General features: G+C 43.7%; 1 protein-coding gene across 1 annotated transcript in view; it reads left to right on the top strand.

The window, feature by feature from the left end:
• unc13a (unc-13 homolog A (C. elegans)) overlaps window positions 1–25749 on the top strand; it is a 471750-nt gene extending 446001 nt beyond the window's left edge. Inside the window, exons 38-40 of the mRNA XM_070859800.1 lie at window positions 15451–15543; window positions 22192–22351; window positions 23999–25749. Coding sequence (XP_070715901.1) covers window positions 15451–15543; window positions 22192–22351; window positions 23999–24284 — 539 coding nt within the window. The 3' untranslated portion in view covers window positions 24285–25749. The remainder of the gene's footprint in view (window positions 1–15450; window positions 15544–22191; window positions 22352–23998) is intronic.
• Window positions 25750–26392: the final 643 nt, after the last annotated feature.

The following is a 26392-nucleotide window of genomic DNA, read 5'->3' as shown; positions in this document are numbered from 1 at the left end:
AATGAGTTCATATCCCACCACGGCAGCCAGAGGGGGCATTAATGGAAGCGCAAGAGGTTACCAACCAGGAGCACAGCAGTTAGCGCCCCGACCGTAAATTTATTAGAGGCTTACCGGGGGCGCAAACCAATAGTGCCTGGCTGCTGACGATCAGTGAGATCCTGACGTCAGTTCTGGTACAACGCGCACGTTTGCGCCCCGGTCGAAAAGTTGGGTGCGGCTGCCTTATTTAGCACCCGCCAAGAACAACATCTGCAAAAACAGTTGGTACAGGCTTGCAGAATCGTTAACTGGTGGCTACTTAAAGGGATGAGGAAGTGCTTCCGTTAGAGGTCACAGTCAGTGTAACGTTTACACACAGCACGGTGGTGAGTCTCTGAGTTTGCAGCGGCAGACAAACATACCAGTTGAGCTTGAGAGAAACTTATTTCTAAAACCTTAATGGGGGTATTACTTGTTCGCCAACGTCGCATTTTATATGCTCTAGCAAGGCGAAGTGAAGAGAGAAGGGCTGTTGGCCATGTCGGCAGCCGAAGAAGGAGAACCCCTAGACATCGGGGCAGGAGGCCTTAACCCCCCCCCCCAACTGGCTTTACCGGCGGTAACGCTCATACCTGGACCTGTCCAAGGAGCAGTGTGTCAGAAGGCTGCGCTTCCGAAAGGAGGTTGTTACAGAGATATGCCATCTCTTGCAGGAAGACCTGCAGCCTTACATCGGCACCAGGACTGCACTGCCTGTCGCTGTGACGGTCATGGTGGCACTCACCTTCTATGCCTCCGGCTCCTTCCAGGCTGCATCAGGGCACATATGCAGCGCATCACAATTCGCAATACATTGCTGCATCCGTGACATGTCACAGGCTCTCTACACATGCAGAATAGACTTCATTGCCTTCCTTACCTTCCTGATGACCAGGGATGAGCGCGCAGATGGGTTTGCCAGGATAGCAGGGTTCCCGAGGGTGCAAGGAGCAATTGACTGCATGCACCTTGCGAGCAACATTCCAGAATGCAGAGGTCTTCAGAAATACAAAAGGATACCACTCCCTAAATGTGCGACTACATGCAGCGCATCCTGGAAATGCACATGCCGCCTTGATCCTGCGGGAGAGCACTGTGCCTCGATTGTTTCAGCCCCATGGCAAGACCGAGGCTGGCTGCTCAGGGACAAAGGATATGTCCTGGCCACCTGGCTAATGACCCCCGCAACCCCACCACAGAACGGACAAATTCTACAATAAGACCACCCCATGTCACCACCCGCATCATAGAGCAGACCAGACTATAGGGGTCCTGAAGCAGCGATTCCGATGCCTGGACCGCACTGGAGGCAGCCTTCAATACTCCCCTCAACAGGTCCCACTATTCATTGTGGTATGCTGTACAACTTGACCATCCTGAAGGCCCAAGCCTTGCCGGTGGGGATTGGAGGCCCACCTCAGGAGGGGGAGGAGGAAGAACAGGAGCGTGCCAACGCCCCGAATGAGCAGCAACAAGACGATGACCAACAGCATCCACAGAGGAGGCAGCGTGGTAATGTTGGCGGCGGCAGGGCTATTCAGCAGCGACTCATAGGGGAACACTTCACTTAAATGGAGGGTGCTGAGGGATGCAGCTAATAATGAGCACGTGTTGTGGCACGATAATACCACCCCTCCGTTACAAGTCAACAGTCATACACTAGACGTTTAACGTTACATTTTATTGCAAACACATCCCTCAAACAACTCAAAACCCCCACCCCCCTCAAAGAAAACACAATGGGGCACCCACCCCTTCAAATAATATAACAAATGAATAACATTTACAATATATATACTCAAACCCCATCCCCCTCAAAGAAAACAATGGGGTACCGACCCCTTCAAATAATACAACAGATGAATAACATTTACACCTTTTTTACATAGGACCACACCTTTCATCAGTGGGTCTTGCATAGGCATTTCCCACCCTTCTGCCTCACTGCCACCGCCCCCCCCCCCCCCCTCCCCTGCCTACTGCTCCTCCTCAATGGGTCCTCAGTGCCTGCAGCAAGGTCACTAGAGGGCTGCTGTGTGTCTGAGGGAGACAGGACAGATGGCCTAGTACAACAACCTGAACCAACTCTGTGCCTGGAAGGCCCGGCTGCTGACAGCCCCGTCTGACAATGGGCAGCAGCAGTGTAGGATGGCTGGGGAGCAGACCGCGGCAGGTGCAAAGGCAGAATGGCAGGGGCGGGAGACGGAATGATGTCCTCCTGAGTGAGGAAATCATGTTCCATCTCGACCGATGGCCTGCCACTCCCCCAGGGTAGAGCCTCAGTATCCGGAGCAATCTGGTGGAGTGCAGATTGCTGGTCTACTTTGGCTTGTTACCTCCCCATTGAATTGATGGTGTCAAATCTGAAGATGATATACTAAATAAGTACTTCCTCAAAGTATTCTATAAGGCAGAATCGATCCCTCCCTAAATAGCAATAATTCAAGTACAATTAACAATTTGGGCATCGAGGAGAGGCAGGACAGGCAGAAAGGGCCCAAAACAAATAAATCCTAGTGTTGGGTGGTGTTTATTCCCAATTACTAAGACAGACTAAGAGACATGTTGAGTGCTGTTACCAATTCTAGTCATTAACACAAGGCAAGCATTCAAGTCCTGGACAAAAAAGGCACCAGAAAACAACTCGTGTCAGAGAACTAAAATATTAAGAAAGACGGGTGGAATTTGTGCTTCACAGCCTTGAAAGGAAGGGACTAAAAGATGATCTTGTAGAGGTGTATAATAGTAAACACTGATCTGCTGACATCTGGAATTTTTCCTGGTGATTGTGGTTGTGTACCATATCACAGTGTATCGCCGCTCCCGTTTCCCGGGATTATTTCCTCTGGTTACTCTCCTGCCGGTTGCAGTGAAAGGTCTCCCGATTCTTCAACCCGCTGCCCTCTGACCCCTAATGCCGCAGTTTTTATCAGTTTTCTCGATGCCCGATGCCGACAGACTGGAGAGACCCGGTGGTAACCCAGTCGCCACCATGATCCGCGCTCCATTCGCACTCTGGCCTCCAATCGTCTTGGGTCCCCTTGCCATTGGACCAAGACCTTGTTCTGTCAAGTTCGTGTGGTAGCTAGTGTGCAACGGCCACCTCGCGTTAAAATAATTCACGCACAGGCACCTTCCACCCTCTAGAATAAAGTTCAGGACCTGGCATCGGTCACCTTAGAACTCATATTAGTGTGGAAGCAAATCATCCTCGACTCCGGGGAACTGCCTAAGAAGAATAGTAAACAATATAGAAAAAGTTGGTCTGAAATACTACTTTAAATTAAACTGTGACTGTAAGACATTGGGACACAGATTCAAATGAATAAAAGGCTAATTTAGGACTGATGACAGGAAGTTCTTCACGTTATTAGTGGTCAACACATGAAATGGGCTTCTGGGTAGATAGCAGAGACAAAAATCCTGGAAACATTTGGTAAACAGTTAAATGCTGTTGTAGGGGTACTGTAGTGTCTTTCTCAATACCTCATCAAAGATGGTCCGAACAGCCTTCCTCATCTGAATGTAATGATCTGCGATGCATTGCTAAGATTCACAATGAATAGGAAGGTGGCTTTTATAATACAAAATACAGCATGGGAAAACCCCATATGTTAGAACAAAGAAGCCAGTTTTAATTCATAGTAAACTGGAACAGTGTATAAGTTATAGGAAGCGTATATGTGTAGATGAATGAACTTATCACAGATTTCAGTCACACTAAATTCATCATTATCGTACTCGTGAAGTTTTACGAATGTTTGTGCATAACTACAACAGTAACAACAGAAGTACTTATTTAGTATATCATCTTCAGGTTTGACTGGAAAGTGTCATGGTCACCACACCTCTCCTGTACCGTCAAGTATCCACACTAACGTTTATTTTAAAGGTGACAAGCAGTTAAAGACCATGAAAATGCATTCATGATGTAAATAGCTTACTCATTCAGGGATGAGGTACAGGTAATACAATATTTTCACAGTTGGGTGCCTAATTACATTACAACAGTGACTACACTCCATAAGCACTTGATTGGCTGTAAAGTACTTTGAGACTATGGTGGTCATGAAAGGCCCCAAATAAATGCATGACTTTCTTTTGTGTTGGAACACATGTGATCAGTAAGATCTGAGATGCAGGAGTGAAAAGCTTCAACTTGTACAAACATCTACCAACAGTAACCTGTTGGCTGTCCAATCCTAGTTTTCATTTAAAGGAGCTTTTTTTTTGCAAATGAGTAATCATAGCTCGTACTCAGAAGGTTTTTCAAGTGATTGGTGCTTTGCTTTTTTTAGAGTCTCAGGGAACAAAATTACCCTCCGACCAAAACGGGGCATACGCACCATTCTCTTTGTTGATTTACCGCCCCAATTGTTGCGCTGACTTGTCACAACGTTCCTCCCCTTCAGTCAAAGGGGAGTGTCATGTTTGTAACCTTCACATAACTGTAACCTTTATGTAACAACACTGTACACTGTATACACCTGAGAAATGCACACCTTGACCACAGGGGGTGAACTTGTGGGAGACACTCCTCACCTGGTCATCCAGGTATATAAAGGGAGGTCCCACGCAGGGTCATCACTTCTTGGTCCTGTGAATAAAGGTACAGGTCACAGAGTGACCTTGTCTCCATTATGTGCCTCGTGTTGATTTGCTGTAGTGTGCAAGGACACAACATTTGGCGACGAGAAACGGGAATCAACGACTCAAGAGAATGGCCACCGGTAGCACGGAGGAATGGTACTGTGTTAGTGAAGACTGGGACAATTTCGTTGAGAGGCTCCAGCAGAGTTTTGTCACGAAGGACTGGCTGGGAGCGGCAGCGGCTGACAAGCGGAGAGCGCATCTACTGACCAGCTGTGGACCTAAGACGTACGCGCTGATGAAAGACCTGCTCGCACCTGAGAAGCCGGCGGACAAGACCTTCGAGGAGCTCAACAAACTGATCGGTGAGCACCTCAAACCAGCGAGTGGTATACACGTGGCCCGACACCGATTCTATACGCACCGATGTCAGGAAGGGCAGAGCATACCGGACTTAGTTGCGGACCTTCAGCGCTTGGCCAGCCTCTAAGTTTACAGATGCCTGCAGGGGGGAGATGTTACGGGATTTCTTCATTGAGGGCATTGGTCATGCCGGGATTTTTAGGAAACTAATTGAGACCAAGGACTTGACCTTGGAAGCAGCGGCGTTGTTGGCTCGAACCTTCATGGCGGGGGAGGAGGAAACCAAGATCATATACGCGCGCAACTCTGCTCCCAACGTGGCGATGGAGCAGGGAGTTAACATGGTAAACGTGACTCAGAACCCCACAGGCAGGCAAGGGCAATTCGACACCAACCAGGCAGTCACAGACTCTAGGGTGGGTCCTCAACAGAGACAATGGCAGGTTGAACGGACATTTACATCATCACAAGGGACAATACGTCCCGGGATGGGACCATTGACACCCACAAACAGAGTGCCCAAGAGTAATCAAAGAGACAATCAGAGAGGAATGCCTGGTAACGGCTCTTTTGTTCACAACAATCTCATTACATGCTGGAGGTGCGGGGGCAAACATGCTGCGAAGACCTGCCGGTTTCAACAATTCATCTGCATAAATTGTAACTTGAGTGGACATTTAGCCAGGATGTGCATGAAGCCCGCAGCGAGGCTGGTTTATGAAGTGGATGAACCACAACAGGGGTCTGCAAGGCAGGGGTATGCCTGGGACACAGCAATGGATGCTGAAGTTCAGCGGGTTCGGGTGGCAAACATCCACAGCTCATACACAAGAACGCCACCTATGATAATGAGAGTACTGTTAAACGATATCCCGGTACGCATGGAGTTGGACACAGGAGCCAGCCAGTCACTTATGAGTGTCCAACAATTCGAGAAACTGTGACCACTCAGAGCTAGCAGACCCAAACTTGAACGCATTGACATGCAATTACAGACGTACACCAAAGAGATCATCCCAGTGCTAGGCAGTGCAATGTTGGTGGCCACACATAATGGATCTCAGAGCCTGCTGCCACTCTGGATTGGCCTGGGAAATGGTCCCGTGCTTTTGGGGAGGAGCTGGCTAGCCGAGATGAATTGGAAATGGGGGGATGTGCACGCCATTTCATCTGTGGAGCGAAGTTCATGCTCACAGGTCCTACAAAAGTTCGAGTCATTATTTCAACCTGGCATCGGGACTTTCAAAGGCACCAAAGTAGTGATACGCATCACTCCGGCTGCCACACCAGTGCATCACAAAGCCAGAGCTGTGCCGTATGTGATGCGGGAGAAAATTGAGGGTGAATTGGACAGGTTGCTAAGAGAGGGCATAATTTTGCCCATTGAATTCAGCGACTGGGCAAGCCCCATCGTCCCTGTTCTAAAAACGGATGGCTCGGTCAGGATCTGTGGCGGCTACAAGGCCACCATCAACCGAGTGTCCCTTCAGGACCAATACCCGCTTCCGAGAACAGAGGATCTTTTTGCCATGCTGGCAGGCGGCAAGCTGTTCACCAAGTTGGACCTCACTTCGGCCTACATGACCCAGGAACTGGCCGAAGAATCCAAGCTACTGACCACCATCACCACACACAAGGGGCTGTTTGGCTACAACAGGTATCCGTTTGGCATTCGTTCAGCAGCCGCTATCTTTCAGAGGAACATGGAAAGCTTGCTCAAATCCATCCCTGGAACAATCGTATTTCAGGACGACATCCTTATCACGGGTCGAGACACCGAGGAACACCTCCACAACCTGGAGGAGGTGCTACGCCGACTTGACCGGGTAGGCCTGCGACTAAAGAAGTCCAAGTGTGTGTTTTTGGCCCCAGAGGTCGAGTTTTTGGGCAGGAGGGTTGCCGCAGACGGGATCCGGCCTACCAAATCCAAAACTGAGGCGATCCGTCGCGCGCCCAGGCCTGGCAACGCATCGGAGTTGTGTTCATTTCTGGAACTATTGAACTATTTCGGAAACTTTCTGCCAAACTTAAGCACATTGTTGGAGCCGCTACACGTGCTCCTGCGTAAGGGTTGCAATTGGTTTTGGGGGGACTGTCAGGAACGGGCTTTCAATCGGGCGTGGAACCTGCTTTGTTCTAATAAGTTATTGACCCTGTACAACCCCTATAAGAAATTGGTTTGACATGTGATGCATCATCCTATGGGGTTGGGTGCATGTTGCAGCAGAGTAATGATGAGGGCCAGCTCCAACCTGTGGCTTATGCCTCCAGGTCGCTCTCCCAAGCAGAAAGGGGGTATGGGATGGTTGAAAAGGAAGCACTTGCATGTGTCAATGGGGTGAAAAAGATGCACCAGTACCTTTTTGGCAGAAGGTTCGAGTTAGAAACGGACCACAAGCCGTTAACATCCCTGTTGTCCAACAGCAAAGCTGTCAATGCCAATGCATCAGCTCACATACAGCGATGGGCTCTCACACTGGCTGCGTATGGCTACACCATACGGCACCGGCCAGGCTCCGAAAATTGCGCTGACTTGCTCAGCAGGCTTCCACTGGCCACCGCTGAGGGGGCAGTGGAGCAAAGCGCAGAGATGGTCATGGCTGTCGATGCCTTTGACAGCACAGGCTCCCTCATCACAGCCCACCAGATCAAAACCTGCACAAACAGAGATCCCCTCCTATCTCTGATTAAGAAATGTGTCCTGACTGGGGATTGGGCGCCCGCACACGGAGCATGCCCTGAAGAGGTCAGACCGTTCCACAGACGACTGGATGAACTCTCCATCCAAGCCGACTGCCTACTATGGGGCAGCCGGATAGTCATGCCCCAGAAGGGAAAGGAAGCATTTATCAGGGAACTCCACAGCGAGCACCCAGGCATTATGCTAATAAAGGCCATTGCCTGGTCACATGTATGGTAGCTGGGAATTGATGCAGACCTGGAACACTGTGTTCGCAGGTGCACGACGTGTGCCCAGCTGGGCAATGCCCCCAGGGAGGCCCCACTTAGCCTGTGGCCCTGGCCCATCAAGCCATGGTCACGAATTCACGTAGACTACACGGGCCCGTTTATGGGAAAAATGTTCCGCATTGTTGTTGTTGCGTACTCGAAATGGATCGAGTGCATCATATTGAATTCGTGCACGACATCCACCACAGTGGAGAGTCTGTGCATGGTCTTTGCTACCCACGGCTTGCCGGACATCCTAGTTAGCGACAACGGCCCGTGTTTCACTAGCTATGAATTCCGGGAGTTCATGTCAGGTAATGGCATCAAACATGTCAGGACAGCGCCGTTCAAGCCGGCTTCCAATGGCCAGGCGGAACGTGTGGTCCAAATCATAAAGCAAGGCATGCTCCGAATTCAAGGACCCTCCCTTCAATACCATCTATCGCGCCTCCTGCTGGCCTACAAGTCCCGACCGCACTCGCTCACAGGAGTCCCGCCAGCAGAACTACTCATGAAACATACACTTAAAACTCGGCTGTCCCTCGTTCATCCAGTCTTGTCAGACATTGTTGAGGACAAGCGCCAGTCCCAAAATGACCGTAACTCAAAGGGGAGATGGATAGAATTCGATGATCCTGTATTTGTTCTTAATCACGCTGTGGGGCCCAAGTGGCTCGAGGGTACTGCAATTGGTAAAGAGGGGAATAGGGTCATAGTGGTCAGACTCAACAATGGGCAGATATGCCGCAAGCATCTGGACCAAGTAAAAAAAAAAAGGTTCAGCATGGACAGTGAGGAATCTGAAGAACATCATGAGATGCTGCCCACACCACTGCCAGAGAACCAGCAACAAGAACCGTCAGCAGCATGTACAGTCCCTGCGGCCAGTCCGGACGAGCCGGAATCACCACAGGTGACAAAGACGCATGCAAAGGCTTAACAACCAGAGCCCCAAATGCGGCGCTCCACGAGAGAGCGTCGACCGCCTGAAAGACTCAATCTTTGACCCAAAGACGTTGGGGGGAGGTGATGTCATGTTTGTAACCTTCACATAACTGTAACCTTTATGTAACAACACTGTACACTGTATACACCTGAGAAATACACACCTTGACCATAGGGGGTGAACTTGTGGGAGACACTCCTCACCTGGTCATCCAGGTATATAAAGGGAGGTCCCATACAGGGTCATCACTTCTTGGTCCTGTGAATAAAGGTACAGGTCACAGAGTGACCTTGTCTCCAGTATGTGCCTCGTGTTGATTTGCTGTAGTGTGCAAGGACACAACAGGGAGGGCCGCTGTGAGCTCTGCAGACTTTGGTAGTGCCCACTGGGCCACCAAGGAGGGTTTCGACTGGGTGAGCAGCCTGGTACCCAAGAGGGGGTGCCAGGCTGCCTGTTGGCGGCCCGGCTGAACCCGTGGCCACCATTGTCGTGCCGATTTCGGAATCGGACGACAATTAAAATCAAATGGTGGGCGGGGCAGTGTGCTCTCCCCTTTAAGGGCGGATGCGCCACCCAGCCACAAGCAGCTTCCCGCAGGAGAAAGCTGTCGGGGGCACTAAGCGACGGTCGATACGCTCCCGCGGGGCAATTTCCCACACGATGCAGAAAGGGGTCGGCGCGCGGCCCGTGGGGCGGGGTGGTAGCATCCACCGCCACAAAAATAAACGAGGGCAATTTACAAAATGTTGGCACTTCCGCCCCAACTGTTTACCGACCCACATAGTTGTATGAAAATTTGTCTAGAATTAAACAGTTTAGAAAAAAATGTGAGAAAGGAAATTACTGCTATCTTTAAATATTATTGGTTGCCTTTATTTCTGATATGTTCTGTTTTCCTTGTTTATGTACAAAAATACATTTTTCTAAAAAAAAAATAACAATTTGTTATTCACAGCCTAATTTGTTTGATATTTGTACTTGCTAAATTAGCCACCCTCTTGTCAACTATACATCAAATCATTAAGCTCTCGGGTCTCGGACTTTAGAACTACCATTGCTTAACCACTGTACCATTCAATAAATAATTGAAGTTTGATTGCATGCAAAGTTTTGTATCATCATTTTTGCTGAGCAAGTGAGTAACAATATAATTTTCCAGGTTTAAGAGCTGATTTCACAGACACATCTTTTAACTAAGTCCTGTTGAATCCACATGGAGTTACTAACATTTGTGCAATTAGTCATATATTTTAGACTGCAGGACTGTTTCAGTAGCTTGTCAGTAGATGCAATGAAACAGATGTTGTGTAAATGTTCAGAACCTGATATGGGCCAACACTTTTCCCAATAACCTAAATATTTTATTTGAACAAATGGATCATCAGTGATAAACAGATGGGACCAGCTGTGCCACAGGATAACCACAGCAGCTGGTTCATTTCATTCAGGATTGAACTTCAGATGTACAGCTCAGCTTACCTATGAGTTCCAGCAGCTATTAAAGCTGTTTTAGCACATAGATATAATCATCAACTCTTGATCTTTTTTTTTCAAATATTTGGGCAGGCTTGATTAAAGTCATAGGTTTTAAGGACCATCTAACGGAGAATAGCGAGGCAGAGAGATTTAGGGAGGGAATTCCAGAGCCTAGGGCCCAGGCAGCTGAAGGCACGACCGCCAATGGTGGAGTGATTACAATTGGGAATGAGCAAGAGGCTAGAATTGGAGGAGAGCAGAGATCTCAGAGAGTTTTATGATCGAGGAGATGGGGAGAGGCGAAGCCATGCAGGGATTTAAAAACCAGGATGAGAATTTTAACATCGAGGCATTGCCAAACCGTAAATCAATAATATATCAGTGAGCACAGAGATGATGGGTGAATGCGACTTGATGCAAGTTAGGATACAGGCAGCAGAGTTCAAGCTTATGGAGTTATGGAGGGTGGAAGATGGGAGGCAAGCTAGGAGAGCATTGGAATAGTCATCTAGAGGTATCAAAAACATGTATGAGGGTTTCAGCAGCAGCTGTGGAGAGGTCGGGAAGGAAATGGGTGATATTACAGAGTTGGAAGAAGGTGGTCTTGGCAATAGAGCAGATATGTAGGTGGAAGCTCACCTTGGGGTCACATAGGACGGCAAGGTTGCGAATGGTCTGGTTCAGCTGCGAATGGTCTGGTTCAGCCTCAAACGGTGACCAGGGAGTGGGATGGAGTCGGTGGCTTGGGAACGGAGTTTGTGGCGGAGACTGAAGACAATAGCTTCGGTCTTCCCAATATTTAGTTGCCAGAAATTTCTGCTCATCCAGAACTGGATGTCAGACAAACAGCGCGACAAATCAGAGACAGTGGAGGGATTGATAGAGATGGTGCTGAGGTAGGGCTGGGTGCCATCAGCATACATGTGGAACCTGATGTGTTTTCAGATGATGTCGGCGAGGGGCAGCATGCAGATGAGTAATAGAAAGAGGTCAAGGATAGATCTTTGGAGGATTCCAGAGGTAACAGTGGGGAGCGGGAAGAGAGAGAATTCCAGGTGATTCTTTGGCTACGACTGGATAGATAAGAATGGAACCAGGTGAGCGCAGTCCCACCCAGCTGGACGACGGAGGAGAGGTGTTGGCGGAGAATGGTGTGGTCAACCATGTCAAAGGCTGCAAACGGGTCAATAAGAAGGGGCGAAATCGTTTACCACAGTCGCATTGATGTAATTTGTGACATTGATCACCTTCCTCACATCAATTGGAATTAATGTTTTATCACTTGGATTTAAATATGAAATGAGTTTGGCCAGCCTCTAGTGCTCTATTGTTCTCATAGTTTGCAAGCACAAGGCTGCTCATGATTCTGCATTAATTGTCACTAAATTGACAGATCATCTTGAGCTGATGCAGGTATAAGAAATGGATGTCACACTTGTGCAATACGGCTTTGGCACATTGTGGCAGATTAGCAGGAATTTCACCCTGCATTTAACTTGGGCTTTTTTTTTGCAAAAAGATAGTGAAACTAACATTGCCTGTGTTTTATATATAGTGTACAGTGCATTTCAATATCGATATTGATATACATGTTGCGTGTGATCACAATTTAGTCATTGTTTATTGTCTTGTATCAAAATGTACTGTTGAAATGTCAGTTATATGCAGTCAAACTCTGCTAAGATCACCGCACTGTTAAACATGGATTGTAAATGGTAATTCATCTCAGGAATTAAATATTATCAATATGTTGGGACATAACAAAAGTAAAGCTAAATCTTAACAGAAATAATCATGCTTAGTTTTCCGTTTGTTTACATCCCATTACTGTGACAAAAACATAACTCATAATGCACAATGTATGATTTGTCCTAAATTATAATGCTGTTTAAAGGTCAGTTGACAAGGTTTTATAGTTTCCCAATAAAAGTTGATCTGCATTTTATTTTATAACTTTAATGTTCAAATTTGTTTTTGTATATATCAGGTTAGGGGCAAATGTGAAAAACAAAATTAGTTATACGAGTAAAACCTGACAGATTGGCTTATAAAGTTTTATTTTTGCAATAATTCCATATTTCATAGTTCCCTAATTAATTTTCAGCTTAAAATCTGAATAAATTATAGTAAAAAATACATATTCCATTCGACCCAGCTCAATTCTGATACATTTAGCAAGTAAAACGGGGATTGTAAATAGTAATTATACGAGAGTTTTTTTTCATAGAGCATCATAGAAGTTTATATGACGGAAGGAGGCCATTTTGGCCCATCGTGTCCATGCCGGCCAACAAGAGGCTATCCAGCCTAATCCCACTTTCCATCTCTAGGTCCGTAACCCTGCAGATTATGACGCTTCAGGTGCATGTCCAAGTACTTTTAAAATGTGATGAGGGTTCTGCCACCCTTTCAGGCAGAGAGTTCCAGACCCCCACAGACCTCTGCGTGAAGAAATTTCCCCTCTAAACCTTCTACCAATTACTCTAAATTTATGCCTCCTGGTTGTTGACCCCTCTGCTAAGGGAAATAGGCACTTTCTATCCACTATATCTTGGCCCCTCATAATTTTATATACCTCAATGAGGTCTCCCCTCAGCCTCCTTTATTCCAATGAAAACAAATCCAGCCTATCTAATCTGTCCTCATAGCTTAGATTCTCCACTCCCGGCAACATCCTCATGAATCTCCTCTGTACCCTCTCCAGTGCAATCATGTCCTTCCTGTAATGAACTGTAAGTAGTGCTCCAGCTGTGGCGTAACCAACAGTTCAAGCATAACTCCCTCCCCAGCTCTTGTTTTCTATGCCTCGGCTAATAAAGACAAGCATTCCATATTTTTTCTTAACCACCTTATCTACCTGGCCTGCTATTTTCAGGGATCCGTGGATATGCACTCCAAGGTCCCTTTTTTCTCTACACTTCTCAGTGTCCTATCATTTAATGTGTATTCCCTTTCCTTGTTAGCCCTCCCCAAATGCATTACCTCACACTTCTCTGGATTAAATTCCATTTGCCACTGTTCTGCCCACCTGACGAGTTGACTGATATCTTCCTGCAGGCCACAGCTTTCTTCTTCATTATCAACTACAGAATCGATTTTAGTATCATCTGCAAACTTCTTAATCATACCCCTTATATTCGTCTAGATCATTGATGTGTCTCACAAAAAGCAAGAGACCTAATTGCAGAACCCCACTGGAAACATCCTTACAATCACAAAAACACCCATCAACAATTACCCTTTGCTTCCTGCCTCTGAGGCAATTTTGGATCCAGCGTTTACTTTTGTGACCAGTCTGCCATGTGGGACCTTATCAAAAGCTTTGCTAAAATCCATATACACTACATCTTACGCTTTGCACTCATCGACCCTCCTGGTTACCTCCTCTCAAAATTCAATCAAGTTAGTCAGACATGACCTTCCCTTAACAATTCCGTGCTGATTGCCCTTGATTAATCCGTGTCTTTCTAAGTGAAGCTTTATCCTGTCCTTCAGGACTTTTTCCGATAATTTTCCCACCACTGAGATTAGGCTGACTGGTTTGTAATTACTCGGTCTATCCCTTTCTCCCTTCTTAAACAACATTTTTGTTATAATTCGTATGTGTAATAATGAAAATTTAGCATATATTTTGGAAAGAAGTTTGTTTTCTTAATGATGTAGCTAATTATAATATCATTATATGATACATTGGAATATATTTACTGAATTTCTCCATAATAAGAAATACTAGTGTTTGAATTGGACATCTGGGAAAGTCTATCCACAATTTTTGCTCCCAAATTACTACTATTAAATATTATTTTGAAAGTATAAAGTATGGTAGTAAGGGCTAGGTATCAGTCTCCCCCTTAAGTAACATTGAGGGATTATCGAGCAATTCATGATTATGTACATATTTAATTGAATTAAATTGGAAAACGGGTGAACAATTAATTGGATCCTATAAATATCCATAACAGTATTAATAGGATGTTGCAACCAAGCATTCTTTTAACAATATATCAACTGTAACACCATATTAACCAATCAATAATACTGACTTAAAACAAGGTAACAAAACTGAAATGTCTTTTTTATTCAGATTCTCAACATTGTCATTTGACCTCGACAGACCTTTGACTTAAAGTGGTAGTATCTGTGATTGGCTAGAACTGTTTTCACTGATATTCTTCATTTGTCTAAAGATGTTTGTTAGGACAACTGATGCGTCTGTCTATTGTGCGTATTCTCACTTCAATTTCTTCTTCCTTTCATTTTCGCCTGCCGTCTGGTTTTGATTTCACAACTCAGTGCATGGTGGGAAGGGTATTAGATTTACCCATAGCGAGGAGGTTTATCCTGAAAAGGGTACGTTCGAGCATAATGTTGCCGTTAATGGCAGCATTAGAATGTTTGGGCTTAAAACAACTGTTCAGTTGATGCCAAAGTGGGACTTTCAAGAATCTAGTACTAAGCATCCCGAATTGAGCAGTCCTTGTGCATGTTTTTGTAGCAAGCAGCTTCCTACAGAAAGTCAACACAATGTAGTGGTTTGCTTGTTACAGTTGTAATTATGGAGGACTTTTTCATTTGGGTAAAAGGAAAGGTTTTTGCAAGACCCTGAAATGGAATTGCCTCTGAAATAATATATTCAGTTTGTAAGGAGAGAGAAAACAAATCAAGGTTTGAATATCTGTTGAGGAGCAGAAGCTCTTGCATGATCTACAAAATCTATTGTTTTCGACCAGTAATCACAACTTGGCTATATTGTCTAATTTTAATTGCAATTTGACTCCCAACAAACTGAATGAATGTGTTTGTCATGCAGATTCGAATGTAGGCTGGTGTCTGTTATTTTTAATTGCATCAAACTCACCACAGCAGAACCAGTGGCATCATGATGGCTGAAATTTTGCTTGCACTGGGCCAATGAGGGAGGAAATGTATTTCAATTGGATGAGTTTAAGCATGTGACTCATTGGACTGTCCCAGTTACTAAATTAAGCCCTTCACCAGGGCTCACTTCGCACATAGTGAGTCTTGCACTGAATGCTGTAAAAACAGTTCATCATCATCATCATTAAATGGCATTTTAAATTTTAAATCTCTCTGCAATTTCACAGGATCTGGTGTGGATGATCCAGTAGGAGAAGTGTCCATCCATGTAGAGCTTTTCACACATCCAGGAACTGGAGAGCACAAAATCACAGTTAAAGGTTAGTTAGTATGAGCATCACCCACACCCTAGCTTTCTTTTTGGTATTCATGGAATTATATAAATACAATAAAGTTAAAAGCTGTGGCCTCCAGATATCTCATAGATGTAACAACCCAATTGCAGCAATTTCTGATATAAGCATCAGTTTCATAATCCCTCTAAGGTCGCAGAGTGGTGATGTTTTTGAAAAGCACTTAATAAGCTATCCAACCTGTATTAGCTTGACTTCTGCCAAATTCCAAATAATATGGGAGTAGCCCTTTAGAATGAGAATAGACTTGTAAACTAGTCAAATGTTAAACTTGTGTTCTACACTTAAAGGGCCCAAATTTGGCCCTCCGGTTTTTTCGCCGCACTTGCCTGAAGTGCGCCAACTTTCTGCTCCAAAAACGGCGCCGAAAATGTAGCTCCGTATTCTCCCTGCTCCTCAGACTGTCCTAGGGCTTGATGTGGCAAAAGCAGTGGAGGGCCGAGCTGTTGAAAGAGAGCCGGCAGGGGGCGGGACTAGGGCCCAGCGTCTGTAACAGTACCAGCAGCGTTGCGCATTGGAGCATTCGCGCATGCACAATGGGGGACTAACATTGGCAATCGGCCATTTTAAAGGGAAAGCCTTCTCATTGATTTTTGGTGCCTGATATTGCAGCACCCATACTTAATGTAAAACGTAAACTTTCAACGGTCAAGGAATGTGAAAAATGGCAGACAAGCACTTCTCCCTCTCCACCCAAGGTATGTATATGGACCACAACCAAAGGTCTTTTGTTCTCTCTCCCTCCCCCTTCAGTCATGTGACTTCTCTCTCCCTCCTCGTGTCCACCCCCCAGCCTGTTGCCGCCTGGCTCATTCCTGCACAGCCTGTGTGTTCTGCTGAGCCTAGCCCCCCCCCCCCCCCCCCTTTAAGTTTCCTCCTGCCAGCCCCCCCTGAGTCCAGCCTGCTGCTTCTTGGGTGTGTGACCAGTTCACTGCTCTCCTGCCCGGGCTTCCCACCCACCGCCCCTAGCCCTGGCCGAAGGGCTTGACGGTGTGTGCTGCAGTGAGTGCGTTCTCCTGCTGACTTCCCGGGGCCAAGGTAGGACTTTTTATTTTTTATTTATTATTGATGGTTTTTATGCTGCTTTAATGTTGTGGTGAAGGTGTTTAGTGCTTTGCAAGATCCTCTCACTTCCCTTTCCCCCACCCCCGGCTACCTGCACTGATTTCTTAACTCTCTGCAAGGGTTACCTGTGCGGGCCACAAGTGGCCACATACGCTGGCCTAAGTTAGTTTGGAGCAACTATTAGCTGTTCAAACTGGCTTAAATGGCCAAAACAGGGCGTAGGTGGCTGGTAACACCCCCTTTTGAAAAAAAAACAACTAAAAAAAAATCCTAACTTACAATAGCGCAAATTAAATGTGCAGAATGGGGATTTTTAAGATACTCCAGAAAAAAACGGAGCAACTCCTGGCCAGATTTGGGCCTAAAATGTTCAATAATACTTACCAAACTTTGTACTATAACAAAGCAGCTTGATTGCTGAAGCTTTTCGACTGCTATTTTTTGGAATTTGCATTACGAGCGGAGGCTTGTTTTTTTTTGTTAGCTACAAAAAATATCTTTTGGTAAAATTGCATCTGAAATACTTAAATAGCCCATCCACCCCTCCGTGTTGATTTTATTTATGAAATGAGAACGAGGCCAATGTCATATGGCATTGGGTTTGCCTGGGAACGGAGACATCTTAAATACCTTATAACTTTTTACAGGGACAAAAAAATATTTCTCATGGCCTATATAAAAGTTTGAGTAGAGGAATAAATAGTAAGGAAATAATCAGTGTAATGAACAGACAAAATTAAGTGTAGTAATAAGAGAAAGTGATTGGCCTCACTTTTAAAATAAGCAGGTTGTGTGTGTTATGGTTGTGGCAGAGACTTTGAACAAATATTTTGTATCTCTTCCTGGAAGAAGACACTAAAAGCACTAGAAAATTGGAAGGCAAAAGGAAGGGAGGAAATTAAAACAATTATCACTAGAGAAAAAGTACTAGGCCAACTACAGGAACTAAGGGCTGACAAATCCCCTGGACCTAATGGCCTGCATCCTAGGGACTTAACAGAAATGGCTGCAGAGACAGTGGATGCATTGGTTGTAATCTTCCAAAATTCCCTAGATTCTGGAAAGGTCCCAGCGGATTGGGAAACCGCAAATGTAACACCCCTATTCAAGAAAGGAGGGAGACAAAGCAGGAAACTATAGGCCAGTTAGCCTAACATCTGTCATTGGGAAAATGCTGGAATCCATTCTTAAGGAAGTAGTAGCAGAACATTTAGAAAATAATAATACACTCAAGCAGAGCCAACATGGTTTTATGAAAAGGAACTTGTGTTTGACAAATTTATTAGAGTTCTTTGAGGATGTAATGAGCAGGGTGGATAGAGGGGAATCTGTAGATGTAATGAATTTGGATTTCCAAAAGGCATTCAATAAGGTGCTGCATAAAAGGTTACTACACAAGATAAGAGTTCATGGTGTTGGGGGAAATATATTAGCATGGATAGAGGATTGGCTAACTAACAGAGTTGGGATAAATGGGTCATTTTCAGGTTGGCAAACTAACAAGTGGGGTGCCACAGGGTCAGTGCTGGGGCCTCAACTATTTGCAATCTATATTAATGACTTGGATGAAGGGACCGAGTGTATTGTAGCCAAATTTGCTGACGATACAAAAATAGGTGGGAAAGCAAATTGTGAGAAGGACAGAGTCTGCAAAGGGATAAAGATAGGTTAAGTGAGTGGGCAAAAATTTGGCAGATGGAGTATAATGATGGAAAATGTGAGGTTATCCACTCTGGTAGGAAGAATAGAAAAGCAAAATATTATTTAAATGGAGAAAAATGTGGTACAGAGGGATCTGGGTGTCCTCGTACATGAAACACAAGAAGTTAGCATGCAGATACAGTAAGTAATTGGGAAGGCAAATGGAATGTTGGCTTTATTGCAAGGGGGATGGAGTATAAAAGTAGGGATGTCTTGCTACAACTGTACAGGGCGTTGGTGAGACCACACCTAGAGTACTGTGTACAGTTTTGGTCTCCTTATTTAAGGAGGGATATACTTGCATGTGGAGGCAGTTCAGAAAAGGTTCACTAGGTTGATTCTTGGGATGAAAGGGTTGTCTTATGAGGAAAGGTTGAGCAGATTGGGCCTGTACTCATTGGAGTTTAGAAGAATGAGATGATCTTATTGAAACATATTAGATTCTGAAGGGGCTTGACAGGGTAGATGCTGAGAGGATGTTTCCTGTTGGGGTAAAAAGAAGACTTCTCTTCAAGATGGACTCCCTGATATAAAGAATTGACACCCACCCTCTCTCATATAACGGCCACGGAATCATTCAGACTAAACCTCGGTTAACCGGTTTTTATTCAAGCATTCTAGGGAAGGGTTCCGATGAAGACTTCTTAGAACAAAGGCTTTACAATTACAATTATACATTTTTCAAGGTGGGCGACCCTCCTACAAAACTTCTATGGCCACCAGTTGGCTGACTGCTTATCAGCGGAGCTTCATTGATTCGTTGACCCTTATCAGACTGGCTGCTGAGTGGTTTCCCAACCTGTCCATCTCCCATAGCATCTCAGTCTATTGGAATGTGTTGTTCCACAGTCTTAATCTTGCTCTGGCTTTTTCAGCTTCGCCTACAGTTTTTAAAGATAATCACACAAGCAAAGCTATTCCCTTTAACCTAATTCCCTTTAACCGGATTCCATGCCATTCCCTTATGCTTCTTATTCAAGTGTACATTTTAACCCCCTTACAGTTCCCCTCGTGGGGGAATCTAGAACCAGGGGATATAGTTTCAGAATAAGGGATCGCCCATTTAAGACAGCAACGAGGAGGAAATTCTTCTCTGAGGGTCGTGAATCTTTGGCATTCTCTACCCCAGAGAGCTGTGGAAGCTGAGTCATTGAATATATTTCAAGGCAGAGATAAACAGATTCTTGAACTATAGGGGAGTCGAGGGTTATGGGGAACAGGCAAGAAAGAGGAGTTGAAGCCACGATCAGATCAGCCATGTACTTACTGAATGGCAGAGCAGGTTCGAGGTGCCGTATGGCCTACTCCTGATCCTAGTTATGTTAAACTAGTGTTCTCACCAAATCTTAGTGAAGGACCATAATGCCAAGCAGTGATTTGTTGGCATGGTCGAAGTGCACTGTGGACTAAAGATGAAGCTAGAACTTTCAACATTGTCCAAATTGTAGGCGAGAGCTTTTCAATCACAAGTCAACCACATTCCCAAGATGTCACTTCAGTCCTAAACCATAAATATGATTAGAAGTGGCAAGCTGCATCGATCACACTCGCAAGGGAATCAATAGTGCCAGCAAAATCCCGCTATAAGATTTAGAGTCCAATAATTTTAATAGGGCACTGTCACTGATGCTCTGAATTCTGGTAAACACCCAGCAGTATAGTATTAGTTTCGCGCTCTCTCTCTCTCTCTCTTTCTCTCCTTGACCCACTTTCACTCTACACCAAGGGAAAACAAAATAGACTAGATACTATGGGCACAAAATTGTACATGGACTTTTCTGGCACAGTTGTAGAGGTACGTCCGATTTTTTTTTAGTGACTGACTGCGCCAGAATAAAAGGTTCCAAGTTTCGCCGGCATAACCTTTCATTTTGGAGTGGCGCAGATTGTCCTTAAGCTCTGTGGGTGGAGCTTAAGGTCTGCGCTGAAAAACTGAGGTTGCCAGGGTTATGAGGGACTGTGCCTTGACTGTATCAGAATGTGACATTTGTTATTGCCTATTTGACAGATATGCTCCCAGGGCTTGCACATTTTTAGGAGATTTCTTACTCAGATGGTTGTTATCTCAGTCATTAAGATTCTGTGTATCTTCCCGCTCCAAGTTAATTCAGGATTCGCTGTACTATCTTAAAAAAAAACCTTTCCGGATACATCTAAACAAATATTTCAAAATGCTGGTGAATAAAATCTAATTCTAAAGTTGAGTTCTATTCTGTACCCTTTTGTGTTGTTTCATATAGTTTCTGGGATTCAACAAACTTATTCTCGATTATCCCGGTTGCCGCTTCTATCCCAGGCCAAAAGGCCCCCCACATCCAGTGCTTGCCGCTTCTATCCTGGACCAAAAGGCCCCTCACCCCCTGCGCCGTGTCTTCAGTTCGGTCAAAACAATGGCGTCTTCTCTGCACCGATTTTCTCATCTCTGCACTGATTTTCTTAAGTGCAGGTAAGGTTTTTCAGAATGGTGCACCGCGCCGTTTTTGAAAAAATCCTACTTGGCCAAGCTCGCTTAAATGGCCAGAAATGGTGCAGCCGGCACCCCCAGTGACATCAAAAAATCAGCTGTAAGTAGTTTAGGATGGTACAGAAACTTTGGCGAAACTTGCAAAAAAAACGACACAATGGTGGCGAAAATTCAACCCTACGATGGGAGCATTTATTTACCAGGAGGATAACATTTCATAAGCCAAATGGACTCTCTTCATTCTTGACATTTGTTATTAATGGGTTAAATCCATATTTAGGCCATGGGAACCATGATCTGCTGAAAACCAAACTAACAGGTTTTAAGCTACTGTAAAAAATGTAAGTATACAGTTGGTGAAATTTTAAACAGCTATTAATAAATATCCTATTAAATGTCCAAGAACCGATAAGGTAGTTAAAAAAGGCATACGGAATGCTTGCCTTTATTAGCCGAGGCATAGAATACAAGAGCAGGGAAGTTATGCTAGAACTGTACACAACATTAGTTAGGCCACAGCTGGAGTACTGCGTGCAGTTCTGGTCACCACATTACAGGAAGGATGTGATTGCACTAGAGAGGGTTTAGAGGAGATTTACGAGGATGTTGCTAGGACTGGCAAACTTTAGCTATGAGGAAAGATTGGATAGGCTTGAGTTGTTTTCCTTGGAACAGAGGAGGCTGAGGGGAGATTTAATTGAAGTGTATAAAATGATGAGGAGCCTAGATAGATAGAAAGGACCTAGTCCCCTTAGCAGAGGAGTCAATAACCAGGGGACATAGAAGGATTAGAGGGGAGATGCGGAAAACTCTCTTCACCCAGACGGTGGTGGGGGTCCTGGAACTCGCTGCCTAAAAGGGTGGTAGAGGCAGAAACTCTCATCACATTTAAAAAGTACTTGGATATACACTTAAAGAGCTGTAATCTACAGGGCTACGGACCTAGTGCTAGAAGGTGGGATAAGGCAAGGTAGCTCTTTTTCGACCAGCACAGACACAATAGGCTGAATGGCCTCCTTTTGTGTTGTAATTTTTCTATGAATCACTGATCATGCTTATTGGCAATAATGAAAAATCAGAAATTCTCAAAGCACATTTGGTTTTTATTTGCAGTAAATATAGGAAGTGTATTACCATAATTAAGAAATAATGCTACTATATATTTGCAATAATGAATGGATTAAACAGTCTACAGTTATGCTTAATGCTGCAGCATTCTTGGTGCAGGTACATCATGGACTAATAGTGATAGAATCCTATATTGTGTTGTGGCCACAACTGTGACTCCTTGACCTAAATTGCATGTTAATCCTCAAATGCAGATTTAAATACAGTTTCTTTATGCAGGAATTTAAGTCTATGGTTTTCTTTCCCTTTCTTTGCAGTTGTGGCTGCCAATGATCTAAAGTGGCAAACAACCGGTATTTTCCGTCCATTTGTTGAAGTTAATATGATCGGGCCCCATCTTAGTGACAAGAAGAGGAGGTTTGCCACTAAATCCAAAAACAACAGCTGGGCTCCAAAATTCAGTGAAACCTTTCAATTGTATGTACCTTCAATCTCCATTCAGTAAAATGTTTGCTTCATGTAACTTGATTATTCCAGATGCTGTGTGGCACATTTGGCCATTTCTTTAGCTGTTAGTACAACAGTTATCCACCACCTGAAGAAAGTCAATGGGGCTAATTTGTGTACACTATTGTACATCAGTTCTAAATGGCTAAGAACCATCCCAGTGGTAATTTTCAAATATTTACTGAAATTGAATTCTATTTTCCAAATCATTAACCTCGATTCCAATTTGAACCCATTCCTCTACTTTATATGGTCCATCTCTCTAACTCCTCCCTCCCATTCCTGAAATTCACAGATTGAATACAAGCCCACTGCTTCTTGCAACAAAGTGGATTGTGCTTTTTTCCATCCCTTTTTTTTCCCCCAGGTTCCCTGTCTGTCACATTCACGGTGATGTCTCACCCTTTGACACCAGAGCTTCTGAAATTCTTCATTTTTAACTCAGCCACCATTTTTCCCCTCCACCATAAATTGACAAAACCCTTGAATAGGCACCTCTGTTGTACTTAATCATTGTCCATTTCCATCACCTACAAGCATAGTTTCTAGAACTTCCTTCCTGAATTGCTCCTGTCAGATAGTCACTTGGTTAGTGTGTGCTGGTCACTCTTGTAAGTGGTCCAAGTGCCTTAGGTTCAGGACTGTACTATCTAATAAGTGTACCTAAGAGGTGTTACCATAGAACCCCCTTATGATCTGAACTGGATGTTGCATCGTTCACTTGTGTACACGTCTCCAATTTTCTGAGAGGGGATTGAAACATTTTAGTGAGATGAGGCCAGATACAATGATTACAGTTTTGCATTGCTGAGTAACAAATGTAAGCACATCTCATTTTGATGCAACTTACTACAGAAACCATCTTGGGATGAGATAATTGAACCTCTCTCAGTTTGAAGTAGACTGAATTGCAATACTTCACAAACTGACTCATTAATGATTCAAGCACTGAAGCTATTAAAGATAGATAAGTATAATGTGCCCATATTTGTAATATTGGGGTGGGAGAACAATTCTCCTTCTGATTTTTATTTAGTCTATAAACCAAACATTGAATTTTTCTACAGTTATTAAAAGTAAAAATGATTAAATATTTACTGTTTACAACTAATGTTATTGTTAGAATTTTGAGATACAGGAGGTTACTTAGATTAATCTAACGCAGGGAGAGGGGTGCAGAGTAGTTAACATTGTGTGTAATCGCTTTATGTTGTTCTCCCCTTTTAATGGAGAACAACATTTTGGGCCCTCTTTTTAAAAAAAAACAGAAGCAGCATACATGTACTGTAATTTTTTTTTTTTAAATTATACTTTCCCCAAAATCTAGACTCAGTTGGAACAAAATAAACAGAGTTATTGCAACTACAGGTACAACGTCTGAAATCCGGCAAGCTCAGGACCAAGACTGTGCCGCTTTTTGGATTTCGGACCTTGGTGCCACCACCCTGACCCCCTGCTTTTTGCCGACCTCCCCCCGCGCTGCAATTTTTTTAAACCGGTTTTTAGACAGCCAGATTGGAGACATTGTACCTGTATTATCACATTAGACATAAAAATGATTAGGGCGTTGGGAATAGACATACTTTATTTCTAATAATTTATCCAATTATTTTGCAGCACCTTGAGCGCTGAGGATGGCCCAGAATGTTATGAACTCCAGATTTGTGTGAAGGATTACTGTTTTGCCCGAGAAGATCGGAGTGTTGGTATCGCCGTGATGCAGCTGCGTGATATCATTCAGAAGGGAAGCTGTGCCTGCTGGTTACCACTTGGCCGCAGGATACATATGGACGAGACAGGACTAACTGTTCTCCGGATACTTTCACAAAGAAACAATGATGAGGTGGCAAAGGAGTTTGTAAAATTAAAATCCGACATACGTTCTGCTGAAGAGGGCAGTTGAAAAAGGTGGCCAAAAATCAAAAAGTAGATCGGCATTTAAAACTTTAATTTCTTAAGCTCTTTGGAGCTTCAGTTTTCTCATCTAAAATGAAGCCACATGTTCCAATTATGAAGTAAGCAAAAAATAATTCAGCAAGAGGCCTGATTCAAGTTTTGGTATATGCATGTCTCTGTAGTTCATTTTTTGCCAGCGTGGACAATTTTATTTTTTGTTCATGAGAGGCAGCACCTACCCCCTTAGAAATCTGAATATTCACATGGATTGACTTTTACCTTAAGGCTAATGTCACTTGTGTAAATAAATCCCGCATGACTCGACTGAACCCGTGTACAATGAGCACTGTGATCCGTCCTTGTGGAGAGACCTACAGCTGAGAGAACTTATATACCTCTTGTGAAAAGCCTCAGTTAACCTTCCTCTTCAACACCAAACTGCCAAAGTGTCTTTATACTCACTGGTGTAGCCAATTTCTTACACATTCCACAGTATTTCCTGAACAGATTGTTACTCTGAGCTGTATTCACAAACAGGCTTGGTATTTTACAAACCACAGGATTAGACCCAAGTTTTTGGATTTAATTTATTGCGTTGCAAAAAATAACTGCTGTTAAATAATGGCTTAGTTAATTAACATCCATTTAAAATTCTGGTGTAATGTGAGAATGGAAAAGATAACATTTAATAGCGGTTCCACGGACTATAGACCCTTGGGTCAGTCCAGAGAAATACCCATTTACCTAGGCCAATCAATTCTGTTTTTTCAGCTCTTGCACTGACTGAAAAAATATTACTGTAATAAGCATCATGAATAGCCTTATTATTGTATTAGCCACAATTGAAAAACAATTATACAAATGTAATCATATCCTTTTCACATTTTCTACCTCGACTTTAAACTTTAATTTTGCTCCAAATATACTGCCAATCATCTATTCTAATCTACCACTTTTTTTCCTTGCTCCCACTGTCTTGTGTGGTAATTTGGGGACAACTTTTAAAAAAAACATACCAATCTTCTGCCAATTTTTGTAAACGAAGAACCGAAAGGCACAGAGAATTTGCAAGACTCGGAAGATGACCAATAAAGGCATCAAATAAGTCCTCTGGCTCTACATTGATCCATGTATTGCATAAAGTCCATTTACACTTGAAAATATTTGGCACTTTTCAATGTTAAAATGAGGAGGAGGAGGAGGAGGAAAGCAGACATTAGGATTTCCTCCAATCCAATCAAAGGTGTTTTTTTTGTATTCCCCAGTGATGGTTTGCAACTTGAGACTGCTGCTAACATAATTCTACCTTTAGGTAAACATTAGCCAAAGCCCAAGTGGGCCCTGCACCCTTGCAACTAAGTTTTTGTTGTATTTGTTTTTGAAATTGTTGCCTTTAATAAATTTATTTTGTCATGTCACAAAAAAATATTAAAGATTAAAACAAGCTTCAACAAGGCTCACATGATGATCTTGCCTGACATGAAAAGAACATAGTATTTTATTAGCATCTAGTAAGACAAAATACTTAGTGCTTTTATCTAAAATGAAGCCCGTCAGCAGAAAAGTCTGAACATATTTAATCAGAATTACTATTTGCTTATTTATATATTCAAATATATATAAATTTTTAGGGGGAAAAAAATCAAAACTTCAGCCATCAGTTACAAGCATAAAAATGGGTTAACATTCACACAAGTATTAAATAGTTTTAAGCAATGTAAATGGGAAAAGATCATGTGAGTATTCTTAAATAACTCCTCTAGAATAAAGCTCTACAATTACCTGATTTGAATATTCAGTAAAAGACAACTCTCTCTATATTGAAAGGAATGACAAAGGTGAGTTTATATATAAACTCACCTTTAAGTATTTCACCATCTTATCATGGCATGCCATGACTAAGTTCAAAAATGTCACTTCTATTCATTCCTGGCTTTCTCAAACAGGGAGAAATGACAATATTTCAGTAATGTTAGTGATGTCTTAGTACCCTTAGCAACCAGTGGCACTCTGACTGGATGTGCATGTCCATTCAGAGTCGAGACAAAAAAAGTCTTTTGCCTGACCAAGAATGGACTAAGATTAAAATTGGAGCAATTCATACACAATAAGTAA

Source organism: Pristiophorus japonicus, chromosome 18 (assembly GCF_044704955.1).
Source record: "Pristiophorus japonicus isolate sPriJap1 chromosome 18, sPriJap1.hap1, whole genome shotgun sequence".
NCBI lineage: Eukaryota > Metazoa > Chordata > Chondrichthyes > Pristiophoridae > Pristiophorus > Pristiophorus japonicus.
Note: the sequence above shows the minus strand (reverse complement) of the source record. Positions and strands in the feature narration are given on the sequence as shown.